Source organism: Myotis nattereri, assembly GCF_964212035.1.
Source record: "Myotis nattereri genome assembly, chromosome: X".
Lineage (NCBI taxonomy): Eukaryota > Metazoa > Chordata > Mammalia > Chiroptera > Vespertilionidae > Myotis > Myotis nattereri.
Window position 1 is genome coordinate 91,914,266 of NC_138078.1, and position 15,688 is coordinate 91,929,953.

The window sequence follows — 15,688 nt, forward strand, 5'->3', positions numbered from 1 at the left end:
CTATAACCCCCCCCCCTTTTAAAGTTTTTTTTCTTTTTTTAAACAAGAGAAAGTAGACAGATATATGTTGGTAAATGCTAACTGTCCATATTCACATAGAGACACAGTGTAATCTCTGAGGCCAATATACAGAGAAAGGAGGAAAAAAGCAAGAATTCTATGTACTACTACACAGGGACTTAGCCACTTCCAGCTCCCAGCAGAGCTAAGGGAGCAGAAGGTTTTTCCTTTTCCCACAGAGCACGGTGGTGTTGATTCCATTAAGTTTTTCTTGAGACAGGAAGGGATAAAAATGAATTTGGAACTAGAAAGGGGCAAAGATTCTTTCCCCACTGTATTTGGCTCAAGGTACATCCTCCCCAAATAAGGTGAGAACCATGGTGTAAAGGAGAGAAAAGAGTCCTCAAAAAGAGGGTGACTGAGCACAAGAGGGGGTGGGGGGAGAGAAAAGAAAAAGAATAAAGACTGCAACTTGCTCCCAGGGACTGGAGAAAATTTAAAAAGGTTGGAATCCATCAGTGTTCATTAGTCATCTTCTCCTTCTTCTTCCTCTCCTTCTTCCCCCTCATCATCATCTTCATCTTCTTCACCTTCAGCCTCATCCCCTTCTTCATCAATATCTTCCAACCCTTCCTCTTCATCATCATCATCATCATCTTCATCTTCTCCTTCCCCTTCTTCATCATCCATGTCAGGAACCAAGTAGTACTGTAATGGATTTGGCCAAATGTCATCTTTGATGACTTCTCCCAACTCATCTGCACCTGCATCAGAATGGTCAGTGAACCAGGTAAAGAAGCTTTCCGGTTCCTCATGCTGTCTCTTCCTGCTGGCTTTATTCTGTGTTTGACTTGAACGTTTTTCAAATCCTTTCCAGATTTCCATTTGATTTCAGTGGACTTTGAGATGGATCACCACTCTCATTCAGATGAAACTCTTTGGAGAGAACTTTATTTTCAAAGTAAGGATTTTCATCAAAATAAAAATCTATTCTGTAACCTGATTTAATATCTTCAAATTATGTCACTTCAACTCTTGTCAAATAATGCAGCGCCTATTCATCCTCTTCCCCAAGCAGTGCAGACACCTGTGGATGGCTGACAAATGTTGTTACCCAAAAATTTGGGATTTTGGCGATCAATTCTGACCTCTTCTGAAAAAATGGTTGGCGGAGTTTTTTATATTTCTGTTCTACTTTCAAAATCTCCTCACTGGCTTGTTCATTAAGTCTGTCTATTTCATTTTGTACTTCATCAATATGTTCAATCGCTTCTTGCTGTTATTTTTCTGAGGTCTCGCGGGCCCATCCGTGGTTGGAGTTGAGCTCCTTTTTACTGAACTTGGCCGCCGGTGGTGCTGCTCCGCGGTTTTGGGGGGAGAGAGTGGTGGAGGAGGAGCAGGGAAAGGGAGAGAAGGGAAGGCGAAGGGGGCGGGCAGCGGCTTCCCTTCAAGCCAAATGCACGCGGGCGCTGGCTCTGTCCGGCCGCCTCCTCCCGCGCCACTTGTTCTCCCTCCCCCTGCCTTGCGCGCGCTGCCCTCGCGGCCTGACCAGGAGGGAGAAGCTGGGGCAGCCGGCCCGTCCCAGTTACAGCTTACAGAGGGGAGGCGGCGGCGGGCGGGCAAGCGGCTGTGCTCCTTCACTCAGGCTCCGCGACCCAGCTCGCTGCCTGTTCTCCGGGGCCAGGTTTCTGGAGAGGACTTTTTTTTTAAAGGACTATAGTGAGTGTGAGGAGAAAGATGAACCTTACAGATAGATAGATAGATAGATAGATAGATAGATAGATAGATAGATAGATAGATGGATGATAGATAGATGGATGATAGATAGATATATATAGATATATATAGATATAGAGATATATCTATTTATATTATATATAATGGATGAGTCATTTTTAATATGAGAAAATTGATGAGATTAATGATTCTCAACTTTTTTGGTGAGCTCTTCTACAAAAATAAAAGGTGCTTGGCATGCTTCTTAGAAAGAAAAGGGTAATTTATTTCCTTTCACACATTTCAGGAGCAAATTAATATAACCTGGATACAGAACAGGTTGTAAATGGGTGAATCGTCAATGGCTAGTCACCCTCGTATTTTCCCTTTTACTCCTCTTGTTTAGTCATCAAAACCTAGCCCATCAACCTTGGAATTACATTTCTACCTTAAAAGTTTATCAGGTCTTTACTTCCAGTCTTCTCCTTTTTCAGTCCTGGGCACTGATGTGATTGTAATCTTCCTAAAACACAGGCTTAAAATACTTTAGAGGTACCCCACCACCTTTAAAATAAAATTCAAAGTCCTTAGCATGGCATAACTAAAAAAACATCTACTTTGTGATTCTCATTTCCAGAGATTCTCCAGCATCTACTTGCATTTAAATTCCACCAGATTGCCAGGAAAATAGTTAATGAAAATATTATTGACGAGTTTGCTTCCATTGAAATCCAGGAAAGTAAAATTTAATAAATTTTGATTTTGGTATAGATAAAATATTTATCTTTAATGCTGTGAGTTTTAATCTATCTACTTTTCAATTTTTCAAAAGATTTTCCATCTGCTTTAATGTTCTAGAAAAAAGTTATATGTATATAACTTTGTATATGGGGACCACATTTTTCCTTTTGTCAAGGGCACATGCTCCAGTATGGCTTGGTGTGTGGCATTTAGAATTTTGATATTTTCATCATGGATTTTTGAATTATTTTTATTTTTAAATATTACATTAAAATTTTATATTTCTGGATTTTTTAGTTTTTGGCATATCCTTAAATTTTGCACACAAGGCGAGTGCCTTACTCAACCCACCCTTATCCCAGCCCTGCTTGAGGTCCTTAGAAATGAGTAATCTATTTGATTCTGCAAGTATTGTAGTTAAAATATGGGGCTTTTATTTTTGGAAGTGGTTTCCATCAAACCTTTCCACTTTTTAGTACAGAGTTCAGAGTTCTGAAGTGGGGAGAATTTTCTTTTATTTTTAAAAGAATATTTAATTTTTGAATAGGTAATACATTCATGATTCAGAAGTCAAAAGGCATAAAGAAAAGATACGTAGTAAAAAAACAAAAAAGTCTCCCTCCCTCCCCTTCCCCTAGATCATCCAGTTCCTCTCCCCAGAGGAAACTAATGCTAACAATATCCTTCAAGAAATAATGTATGGCCCTGGCTGGTTTGGCTCAGTGGATAGTGTCAGCCTGCGGACTGAAGGGTCCTGGTTTCGATTCTGGTCAAGGGCACATGCCCGGGTTGCCAGCTTGATCCAAAGTAGGGGGCATGTAGGAGACGGCCAATCAATGATTCTCATCATTGATGTTTCTATCTCTCTCCCTCTCCCTTCCTCTATGAAATCAATAAAAATAAAAAGAGATAATGTATGTCTTGAATCTTGCTGTTTTAATTTAACAATTTGTATTGGAGCTCATTCCATATCAGTATATTAAGAGGTTTCTCACTCTTTTCTGTTGTTTCTTGGTATCTCACTGTAGTAACATTATCTAACCAATATCTTAATGAGAGGCAGTTGCTTCCAGTTCCTTTCTACTATAAACAACGCTGCAGTGAATAACGTTGTTTATATGTCATTTTGTCCATGTGAGTACATCTGTAGGATGAATTCCTGGAAGTCAATTTCTGGAACAGAAGCTTTGTACATCTATATTTTGGTAGATATTGCTAAACTGCTGTCTGTAGTGGTGGTACCAACTTACACTCCCATCAGTAATGTAATAGTGTCTCTTTCCTTACACCCACACACAACAGTACAGTGGGGCCTTGACTTATGAGTGTCCCGACTAACGAGTTTTTTGAGATACCATTGAGTTGACAGAGTAATTTGAGTTAACGAGCTCCTTAACGAGTTCGGTCTCGGAACGAGTTAAACTCGTAAGTCAAAGCCTCACTGTATCATATTTTTGCTTTGTCAGTCTAATACATGAGATGATATTTTAGTGTAGGTTTCTTTTTTCTTTTTATTTATTGATTTGAGAGAGAGAAATAGAAACATCGATTTGTTGTCCCACTTATTTATGCATTCATTGGTTGATATCTGTGAACTGAACCCAAAACGTTGGTGTTCTTAGTGTATCGGAACGAATCTCCAACCAAATGACCTACTCAGCCAGGGCTGTTTTTTCCCTTTAATCCTCACTGAGGATATGTTTTTGTTATTTGTTTGGTGTTTGTTGTTGTTTGTTGTTGCTTTTTTAGAGAAAGAGAGGGAGGCAGGGAGAAGAGAGAGAGCGAGAAAGAGAGATGAGAGAGACAGAGAAAGAGAGAGAGAGAGATAAAAGAGAAGCATCGAGCGTTGCCTCTAGTGAGTGCCGGACCAGGGATGAGCGGAGATCAGATCCACAACCCTCTGGTGTTCAGGACTATGCTCCAACCAACTGAGCCAAAGGGCTAGGGCTCAGTGTAGGGTTTTTTCTTCTTCTGTTAAACATAAGCATATTTTCACATGGTCAAGATCCATTTGTATTTTCATTTCTTTGAACTGCCTTCTCTGTAGCAATTGCTTATTTTTCTATTGAATGATTGGTCTTTTATTGTTGATTTGTAGGGGCCCTTTATATAATGAGGAAATTAGTCGTTTATAGAAGTTTCAAATATGTGTTCCCATTTGTTGTTTTTCTTTTAACTTTGCTTATGGAAGTTTTGCTGTTTAGGATTTTTTATGTAGACAAAATTAAGAACCATTTATTTTATGGTTTCTGAGTTTTGTGGGAAGTCTGAAGCTTAATGAAAGCCCAGTCTGGAATAAAGACCGTGGGATCTTGGTAATCACCATAGCAGGGAGAAAGGGAATGTGAATCAGAGGTGACTGGAGAATTTTGTAAAATTCAGTAACTTTTGCAATTTCTTCATATTTATTCTGTGTTGTCACATGTCTATTTTCACATAGTGATTCAAAACAAAACCCTAAACATCCTAAAGGCCTATGTTTGTCTCAAATAGGAAGAATGAGGTGAGTAAGGAATAATAATAAATCTAATGGGAAGAACCCTGCAGTGCTGGCAGCTTTAAGAAGAAAAGAAAGCATCCTTAGGACCTTCCTAAGGGAAAGAAAAAGAAGAAAGTGCTTGAAAAACAGGGGTCAGCTCTTTTGGCCTGGTGGTGTATCCAGCCACACAATGATGAGGAAGGAAGGCTGTTTAGAAAGAGAGTTAGGCAGTGTTGGTAGTTTCCTTTGTAGTGACAAGGTACATCTAGCAATATTGTAATGTTAGACTTTTAATTTAAACAACACTGGTTTAGTACACAATTCAGTCATGTTATGTCGCAAATGGTTTAAGCCAGCGGTCAGCAAACTCATTAGTCAACAGAGCCAAATATCAACAGTACAACGATTGAAATTTCTTTTGAGAGCCAAATTTTTAAAAAATATATATACATATTTTTTAAATATATTTTTTATTAAGATATTACATATGTGTCCTTATCCCCACCCCCCGCTCATGCCCTCACCCCCCCCCCCCCCGTTGTCCGTGTCCATTGGTTAGGCCTATATGCTTGCATATAAGTCCTTTGGTTGATCTCTCCCCGCTTACCCTCACCCTCCCCTACCTTCCCTCCAAGGCCCGACAGTCCAATCAATTCCTCTCTGTCTCTGGATCAGTCCTTGTTCATCAGTGTATGTTGATCATTATATTCCACAAATGAGTATTGATTTTTTACAGAGAGGAAGGGAGAGGGATAGAGAGTTAGAAACATCGATGAAAGAGAAACACTGATCAGCTGCCTCCTGCACACCCCCGACTGGGGATGTGCTCGCAATCAAGGTACATGCCCTTGGCCAGAATCAAACCCGGGACCCTTCAGTCCGCAGGCCGATGGAGAGTCAAATTTTTTAAACTTAAACTATATAGGTAGGTACATTGTTATTAACTTAATTAGGGTACTCCTAAGGCTTAGGAAGAGCCACACTCAAGGGGCCAAAGAGTCGCATGTGGCTCGGGAGCCGCAGTTTGCCGACCACGGGTTTCAGCCTTAAGAAGTTAACTATAGGTCTGAAGTACAGTTTAACAAATATTTCTGAGTCCCTGGATCCCCCACTGTTTCCTTTTTTCCTTTCCACTCTTTTCTCCTTTACTTAATAAAGTAGGGTGTTAAAACTCAAGTGACATTTTATCTTTTGTTTCCCTCTTGGCGTGTTTCTAAAACTTCCAATTAAAACTTATAGAACATTGTATTTGTGAATAATCTTTTAAATATTTCTGACTTAGGGGTATGCTTATGTTCCTTAAATTAGGCTACAATAAACAACTCCAGGGGTTACCTAGACACTGGAGCTATAGAACTGGGGAGAGCCATTTATGTCATTCTCTCTCTGCAGCCCATTCAACATGATTAGTTCTGCTATCTTCCTTACAGTCACTTTTGCTGCTCTGAATCCCACAGTATCCTGTCATTGGCACATTTTTCTATACTCTACCTCCTTTTCTATCATGTTTTACTCCCTTTCTACTTTATTCCAGATTTCTCTCACAGCTCCCCTATATTCCTAATGTCTCCTCCTGTCCATCCCCACTTCCACTATCTGAACTGAATCCTCCAAATGTTCCTTCCTGGATTAGGGAAATATTATTACTATTATTTCTCTGCTTTTATCCAGATGCTAAAGTGATCTTTCTAAATGTATGTATGGGGGAAGGGGGACTTGCATTTAAGTAATTCTATATTGTTTGAAAGTTTTAAAACGTGTGTAGTACTTTTTTCATTAAAAAGTGCAAATATCATCGTCATTCAACTGTTTAAAATCCTCCTATAGTTTCCATTGATTGTAAGATAAAACTAAAAGTTATTTTTTTAAATATGTTTTTATTGATTTTAGAGAAGAAGGGAGAGGGAGAGAGAGAAAAACACTGATTGCCTGCCACCTGATGAGGACAGCCCACAACTTGGGCATGTACCCAGACCAGGAATTGAACCAGTGACCTCTCAGTACATGGGATGATGCCCATCTAACTGATCCAGAGTGCAAAACTCAAAATTCATATTATTACATGCTCCATTAACTGTGCTACTTCATCAATTAATCAGCTTCATTAAGTGGCTTCTTGCTTTTCTCTTGTTCTTCCAGATGAGTCTGCCAGGATTATCAAAGATGCTCAGTTCTGAATAATAATAATAATAGCACCAATTAAAGCATCTATATAGTCTTCCAAGCATTTTACATGTGATTTCATTTTTCAACTGTGTAAGGTAGGCATTACATTTCAGTTTTATAGAGAAACTGAGGATCAAAGAGGTTAAGTGATCCTCAGTTTCCCTAAGGTCACATAGGTGTTGGCAGAGTCAGAATTTGCCGGGGTCCAACCCCAGCAGGTCCAGGGGTCCCCAAAGGTGTGGACGGAGTCGGTGAAGAAGGAAGGACACGGAGACAGCGTTCAGTTGATCAGCAGCCTAGCCAGGATCTCCAGCCAAGTTCTGGTCTGGATCTCCAGAGAGGTTCTGCTTAGGATCTCCAGGCAGGTTCCGTGTCTATGTTCTCTTGCTAGGTTCTCCAGGCTCTCCAGCCAGGTTCTGCAGCCATGCTCCCTCGCTAGGTTCCCCAGCCAGGTTCAGTCACCAGGTTCTAGTCAGGTTCTCTTGCCAATTTCTGTAGTCAGGTTCAGTCCAAGATCTTTTGCCATGTTCTCTGGCTAGGTTCTGTCTCTAGGTTCTGAGGCCAGTTTCTGTCCAGGATCTTTTGCCATGTTCTCTCCAGCGAAGTTCTTCTGTCTCTAGAGAACGTTCTGTGTAGGTTCTGTGCCAATTTCTGTCCCTCTCGTTCTGTCTTCTTACATCTGTATTTATACCAGTTGATTCCAATCCTATCAATCTCTATTTCAAAGGTTAGGGTGTTTCTTATCTCCATTCCAGGGAGTAAAGATTATGTAGCTTAAGCATGATTGTTCATAGTTAAAGTGATTAATTACCCGCCTGGCACTTAGTTAAAAGGTTTTATTCCCTCCCTAACTTCAGGGGAAAATCCCTACCTGGGGATTGAACCTTTCTCGGAGAGGTGACCTTGGTTAAAACACAGCGCCAAGAAGGTGAGCAAACATATTAAGAACAGTATGCCATATATGCCAGGTCCCTTGAAACATCAAGATGGACCAGCTCCCGGCAAGAATTTGAACACAGTTCTGCTTAGCTTTAAAACTTACACTCTTTCCACTATACCTGTGGGCAAACTGAGGCTCGCAAGCCACATGCGGCTCTTTGGCCCCTTGAGTGTGGCTCTTCTTAAGCCTTAGGAGCACCCTAATTAAGTTAATAACAATGTACCTACCTATATAGTTTAAGTTTAAAAAATTTGTCTCTCAAAAGAAATTTCAGTCATTGTACTGTTGATATTTGGCTCTGTTGACTAATGAGTTTGCCGACCACTGCACTATACCATCCCATCTCTGGAATGAAATGTTCTGGTCATTCTAGCTCTACCTTTTAAGGAAACATTACTTCCTGTCCTATATAATAAAAACCCAGTGACTAAACAGTGGAACAGGGGTCCTCAAACTGCGGCCCGGGGGCCACATGCAAATACAAATATTGTATTTGTTCCCGTTTTGTGTTTTTACTTCAAAATAAGATATGTGCAGTGTGCATAGGAATTTGTTCATAGTTTTTTTTTAAACTATAGTCCGGCCCTCCAACTGTCTGAGGGACAGTGAACTGGCCCCCAGTTTAAAAAGTTTGAGGACCCCTGCTGAGTGGAACAACCAGGACGACCAACCAGTTGCTATGACAAGCACTGACCACCAGGGGGCAGACGCTCAACACAGGAGCTGCCCCCTGGTGGTCAGTGTGCTACCACAGTGGGAGCACTGGTCGGCTGACCAGGAGGAGCAGCTGCTCCCTCTGCGAACCCCGGGCTGACCCGCAGGAACCTGGGCTGCGATGGTTGCCTCCTCACCCCAGGCTCCTCCTCCTTGCTCCCTGCTGCCTCCTCTGGATGCCTGCAGGCCATGCAGTGCTGCCTCAGGGCTCACAGAGCTGACCCTGAAGGCTGGGAAGTGGGTCTGTGACCGCTGTGGAACTAAGGCCTACTCCGCTGCCTCTCAGTGCTATTGTCCCTGGGCCCAACCCCGACTGGGTCCCCTGGAGAGGCAAGTGCTCCAGCTCCACAGAAGATGCCCGACCAGGGAGCAGCCACTCAGAGGTCTGGTCCACAGCTGCTTGGCTGACCGGGATGAGCAGCGCTCCCACAGCGGGCAGATCCCGCAGGCCATGCCCCCCCCCCCCAGGGCACAAATCCCATGCACCGGGCCGCTAGTCTAACAGTGGTTCTCAACCTTCCTAATGCCATGACCCTTTAATACAGTTCCTCATGTTGTGGTGACCCCCAACCATAAAATTATTTTCGTTGCTACTTCATAACTAATTTTGCTACTGTTATGAATCGTAATGTAAATATCTGATATGCAGGATGTATTTTCATTGTTCGCCACCCACAGGTTGAGAACCGCTGCTTTAAACATCAGGAGGCAATTTGGTATAGTAGTTCTGACCATGAGCTCTAGAATCAAACTGCCTGGGTTCAAATTCCAGCCCTACAATTTATTAGCTGTGTAACCTTGAATAAGTTTCTTTCTCTGAGCCTTGGCTTCTCAATCTATAACATGGGCATGATAATAATAGTTCCTCTCATAGAGTCATAATTTTTAAAAAGATGGCCTACGTAAAATAATTAGTATGGCAAATAGTATACATACTCTCAATAAAGCAGACCAATTATTATCATATTGCTGATACATATCAAAATTCTTTTTTAAGCATCATTTTCATTATTGATAGTATTACAGATGTCCCCCCTTTTTTCTCCCCCTTGCCCCCACCACCCATGGTCCCTCCCCCAAGCTGCTGGCCCCCGATCGGCCCCCCCGACTCCATTTGGGACTGCTGGCCCACCACCCACAGCCCCTCCCCACAGCCAGCCCCACCCCCAATCAGCCCCCACCACCCCAATCAGCCCACAGCCCCTCTCCCCACCCAGCTCCACTCCCGATTGACCCCCCCAATCAGGGATGGGGCTGGCTGGCCAACCTCCCATGGCCCCTCTCCCAGCCACTGACCCCCGATTGATTCCATTTGGGGGTGGGGCCAGCAGGCCTACCACCCACAGCCCCTCCCCAAAGCTGGCCCCACCCCCAATTGGCCCCTCCCCCACGCTGGCCCAGGCCTGATCAGGCCCCGATTGGGACAAGCAGGCTGGCCAACCTCCTACTGTCTCCTCCTCCTGACAGGCCTGGCCCCAATCCACCCTGAATGGGACTGGGCCCAGCTGGACCCCACCTGTGCATGAATTCGTGCATGGGGCCTCTAGTAATATAATCCTATATAATAAGGTAATATGCAAATTGACCATCTCACCCTCACACAAGGTGGCTGCCCCCATGTGGTCAAAAGATGGCTGTCACAAGATAGCTGGCGGCGGGGGGCAGTTGTGGGCGACCAGGCCAACAGAGGAGGGCAGTTGGGGGGGACCAGGCCTGAATGGGGAGGGCAGTTAGGGGCGACCAGGACTGCAGGGGAGGGCAGTTAGGGGGGACCAGGCCTACAGGAGAGGGTAGTTGGGGGCAACCAGGCTGGCAGGGGAGGGCAGTTAGGGGGGACCAGGTCTGCAGAGGAGGGCAGTTGGGAGTGACTGGGCCTGCAGGGGAGGGAGGGCAGTTGGGGGGGACCAGGCCTACAGGGGAGGGCAGTTGGGGGTGACAAGGCCGGCAGGGGAGGGCAGTTGGGGGGAACCAGGGGACTGGTTAGGGGGTGATCAGACCGGCAAGCAGAAGCGATTAGGGGCAATCAGGCAGGCAGGCAGGATAGAGGTTGAGAGCCAGCAGTCCCGGATTGTGAGAGAGATGTCTGACTGTGGGATTGGGCCTAAACCAGCAGTTGGACATCCCCCAAGGGGTCCTAGATTGGAGAGGGTGCAGGCTGGGCTGAAGGACACCTCTCCCCGCCCCCGTGCACGAATTTCATGTACCAGGCCTCTAGTAAAAAGAATAAGGAAGAATGAATAAGAAGGAAATAACAAAAGGATCTTTTCTTTATGGCCTGAGGTTTTACATGAACACACTAAATTTTGTAGGAGCATATTGACACAAAGTGTATGGCAGGTAACTACCCTAAAAACCTGATATTTTCTGGATCTCAAAATGGCATTATTCTTTTTTTTTTTTTAATATATTTTATTGATTTTTTTACAGAGAGGAAGGGAGAGGGACAGAGAGTTAGAAACATCGATGAGAGAGAAACATTGATCAGCTGCCTCCTGCACGCTCCCCACTGGGGATGTGCCCGCAACCAAGGTACATGCCCTTGACCGGAATCGAACCCGGGACCCTTGAGTCTGCAGGCTGACGCTCTATCCACTGAGCCAAACCGGTTCTGGCAAAATGGCATTATTCTTATTACTTTGCTGCTGCTATTTCTTTCCCATGTACATGTTCCCCACACAGCAGCGAGACCCTCCTAAATCTTAAGTTAAATCACATCACTTTTTTTGCTTAAAATCCCCAAATGGCTCCCCATCTTGCTGGGTAAAATCCAAGTCCTTGCAAGAGCCTACAATACCCTACATGATCACTGCACATCCCTGCCCCACCTCCCAGCCCCAATCCATTTCAAGAATATCTCGGATTTTCTTACAATTCTCCTTACTTCACCCCAGCCATACTGACCACTGTTCTACCTTAGCTTCACCGCATGCAGCTCCCACTCTGGGGCTTTGGGACTTGCATCACTTCTACCTAAAATGTTTTTCTCCTAGAAGCCTACATGGCTTGGACACTTAATTCATGGAAGTCTCTGCTGAAATGCCATTGTCCCAATGAGGCTTTCTCTAACCATCTTATCTCAAATATCAACACCCCATGGACATTCCCCAACACCGTTACTCTGCTTTTTCTCCAATAGCACTCAATAATTATTTATGTGTTTATTGCCTATCTCCCCTCACTAGGACATAAGTTCCACATGGACAGGGAATTTGCTTTTGTGCACTGCTGAATTCCGGGCACAAAGTAAGCACTTCGATGTTTGTCGAATTGTTTTAATCAGAAAATTTTCAAATTCCTTGTTATGCCTATAAGCAGGAAAGCTAAAAGGACTTGAGGCTTCTAGAAATATATTATTTCCCCAACTGTCATGGATTTGCACTAGAGGCACCAAACAAGTAGTTCCAACTAGACTCCAATCTACTAGGATTTGAAGTAAGAGGAGGGGAATCCAATCAATATAACCTCTTCTACTACACTCAGAGAATTGACTGCCAGCACTGAATTCTTTCCTTCCCCATTTCTCATCAAGGCTCTCTCTCTTTTTTTTCCCCACAAAAGGTCAGGGATCCCTGGACTACTGTGCTATAACTTACACAGAGCAGGTACCCAGACTGAAACCAGTCTTGGAACCAGTCCATACCCAATCTCTCCAGGGTGCAGGCGAAAACCTGAATAGAAAGCCTTCTCAATCACACAGTTGAATCTTGTAGAAGCTTTTATTTCAATGACCAAAAAACTGCAGTAAATAGAATCTATACTGATTGATTGACATTAGACATGCACCTCTACATGAAACTGCTATTAGTTTTTGACAGGCCTAAATCTTTACAACTTATTTAGGCCCATCTTTGAATTTCTTTGACCCTGATATACAGGATCAGTTAAATTCTTCCTCATGGCACTTTAGTAATGAGAATTATGTTCACTGGCTAGATTCCTTTATAACTAAAGGCCTCTAGATAATCAGGCTGCCTGTACTACCTACCTCAAAACCATACTTTATATAGATACTTAAGTAAATCACAGTATAAGGAAGGGAGATAATTTAGAAAGCTGAATTATATATGAATATTCTATAGATTTTTTCCCAGCACTGATAGTCAAAACACTAGTTAAGTACCAAATAACTCTTCCCCCATTGCCACCCTTTCTCAGACACCAAGATGTGTATCAATGTCCCTACGCATCTGAAATGAACCCACAAATGACAGATTTTATCCATGTGGTCCCACTATCAAATTATAAAAAGCAGTTCCACTATCCAAATTATACAAAGCAGTTAATGGGACGTTCAGAAAAACATAGTCCCACATACAGTAATATGCACCTAAGAAGGTTTTCCATTCATCTGCCAATTATTTTCACAAGATTAACATTAAAAAAGCACAACCAAATATACATATAACCCTCAAGCCCCAAACACACAAAAATATTGGTCTTTGTTCATTCTCAGATGACCAGATACTTCCAGAGTGCCAAAGGTGGGAGCCAATCCCCCTGTAGCCTTTTCTTCAACCACTCTTGAACTACCTTCCTTTTTCCAAAAAGGTAATGCTGAAATCAGTCAGAAAGGCTTTCTGAGAAGACTGGCTTGGATTTCTGGGTCTGTTCCAGTCGATTCAAGATGAATTGGCTTGTATCAATGAAGCGTTCAACGCAGTTCACAAAACAGGCCTCAGCCCGACTGTCCAACTTTGGCCCAGGCTTGTCCATGCACTTCTCCTGGTCAGGAGGACAAGATAAGAATCACAAAGGGAACATGGGAAAAAAGGAAAGGGGACTAACTTCTTGTTGTTTAAAGGAAACACCTCACCTAAAACAGTATCTGATGTGTTAATAATAGTTCACACTTGGCAGCAGCTTACTTTGTGGTGAGAAATTTTCTACAGCCTTACATCAAATTCTTATAACCCTACAGAATAGGTACTATTATTAATCCTCGCATTATAAAGAGGGGAACTGTGGCACAGAGATATTTTGCCTAACATCATAGTACCATAAAACTGTAGAGCTGAGATTATTACAAAACTAGAAAAGTGGTAAAATATAAGTTAATTAATCCTTCACTGAATTTGGTTATAACTCCACAATGCCAACTGTATTAAATGCCTTTAAATTTACTGCAGAATAAAAGGGTAAAAGGATAAATCATTGCAGCAAGACACCATAAAAAAACCTACCAAAGGGAAAAAAAGGTCTATGACCTGAGATTCTGTAACCTTGTCTACTTAGGCCAGAGGTTCTTGAGTCCAATATAAATAGTAAATTGCATGAATTTTCCTAAAACTTACAGAGTCTTGGAGGAGTACTTAATCATACCCAACATTGGACCAAATACAATGAATCACATTTTTTTAAAAGAATCAAAGCACTGCTGCAAGGCAGACAGGAGTTAGGTAAGCATTTGTCAAGGGTCAGAGTCCAACAATACTGCAAGTTTATGGGAAAAGGACTACGGAAACCGTTGAGTGTATATAGTTCAAGTTAAGCAGTTCAAATGAATTTGGTCATTATTCTATGCTCTGTACACAAGCCTCAAAACCTCTGCTTCCGAAAAATTACCCTTGGCCTCTGAAGTCTATGGATTTTGTATATCAGGGCTGGGCAGTTATGCTGTTGTTGGCAGCCAGAGAACAGTTTGATCCCAAGGCGCAAATGCCTTCACCCTTTTGCCAAAGTCCCCTCACAGGACATATTCAATTCCTCAACCTTCAGACCCAAAACGGCTAGGTATTACACAACAATGCAAGAAAAGGGCCAAGTAAGTGTGGAGAGATTACACCACTTTTATAGGTAGTGGGCTAGAGTCATTCATTTCTCACAGAGGACGGTTAGAGAAAGTGGGTAATCAAGGTAAACCATGGAACAGGACTCGAGGTTCCAAAAATAAGACCCCAGTATGGAGGGGCTGTCATCAGTCTTGCTGGCCTAAAGTGCTGGTTGGAACGGCGGCATAAGTCTTCTATGATCCCCGGTTCTTCGCACCAACAAAGCCTAGGTCCGGAGTGACAGTCCCCTAAAAAGCGGAGTCACTTTTTCTCCCATCCGGCTCGGCCCGTGGAATATAAGGAAACCAAGGGGTGCTGTCGGGTGCTCCCCCTCCCCGAATTCCGGACATCGCGGCGAGTCCCACAGGGCAAGGACAAGGGGAAAGTAAGGTGGCCAGGTCCCAGCCCCAGGATCCTCACCCAACAAAGTTCCGTCATCTGGTGCACCAGCTGCTGGAAGCGCTGCTTCTGAGTCTCCACCTCGATGAAATGCTGCAGCTGCGGGTCCACTGAGCCCAAACCCGCCGCGGAGGAATTCGAAGAGGAATCCATCCCAGCCCGGCCACGCGCGCCGAAACGAACTCCGCACCAACTCGCCGACCTTCACGTGTCTCCGCGACGGAACCGGAACCACAACCCGCTGCCTTGGGGACCGCCTCTCCCGTGAGCGCACTGCACTCGCGCGAGCTCTCCTCGCGGGCCCCGCCCCCTGCAGGGCGTTCCTCCCGGCAACCCCAGCGCCCCACTCTAATTGGCTCCTCCGGGCCCAGCTCCTCCCCCTCGCGCGCGCTGCGAACCCACCCCTGTCCCCTGCCCTCCGCCCTCTCTAGGCGCTCCTCCCGCGCGCGCGCGCGCCCACGTCCCTCCCGCTCCCGGCGCTGCTCCCAGCCGCCTTTGCGCCCTTCTTCGGCCCTGCCTGCTGACTGAGGTCCCAGGTCTTGCATCCGAGCGCCAAGACGCTGTGCAGACATTGTTCCGAAAAGAAAAAATAAAGTAAAAAAGGAAATTACTTCAGACCACCTGGCCTGTTTCAGCCCCTACAACCCCGCCTGCTTCCAAATTGGCCCCGGCTTTCCCAACTACCTTGTTAGTGCCCGGCAGGGATTGCTCGGCCCATCTCTTGGCCATCTGGGCCCGCGGCTCTAATTTGATGGTTGCCCCCTC

General features: G+C 44.2%; 1 protein-coding gene and 1 pseudogene across 2 annotated transcripts; both read right to left on the reverse strand.

Annotated features, from left to right (window-relative positions):
• Positions 1 to 525: 525 nt before the first annotated feature.
• LOC308511758 (protein SET-like) lies at positions 526 to 6,404 on the reverse strand (annotated as a pseudogene). Its single transcript has 2 exons — positions 6,365 to 6,404; positions 526 to 1,356 (listed from the first exon to the last, which is right to left on the reverse strand). The product of its transcript is annotated as a protein SET-like (transcript).
• Positions 6,405 to 11,179: 4,775 nt separating this feature from the next.
• Positions 11,180 to 15,186, reverse strand: TIMM8A (translocase of inner mitochondrial membrane 8A). The gene is made up of 2 exons (XM_081081130.1): positions 14,945 to 15,186; positions 11,180 to 13,478 (listed from the first exon to the last, which is right to left on the reverse strand). The coding sequence occupies exons 1-2, from the start codon at positions 15,074 to 15,076 to the stop codon at positions 13,317 to 13,319; spliced, it is 294 nt and encodes a 97-aa protein (XP_080937256.1). The 5' UTR covers positions 15,077 to 15,186; the 3' UTR covers positions 11,180 to 13,316.
• Positions 15,187 to 15,688: the final 502 nt, after the last annotated feature.

Coding starts and splice junctions, on each gene's coding strand:
- TIMM8A (XM_081081130.1), bottom strand. CDS start 15,076: ATGGATTCCTCTTCGAATTCCTCCGCGGCGGGTTTGGGCTCAGTGGAC. Junction 13,479..14,944: donor AGATGACGGAACTTTGTTGG/GTGAGGATCCTG, acceptor CCTCCTGACCAG/GAGAAGTGCATGGACAAGCC.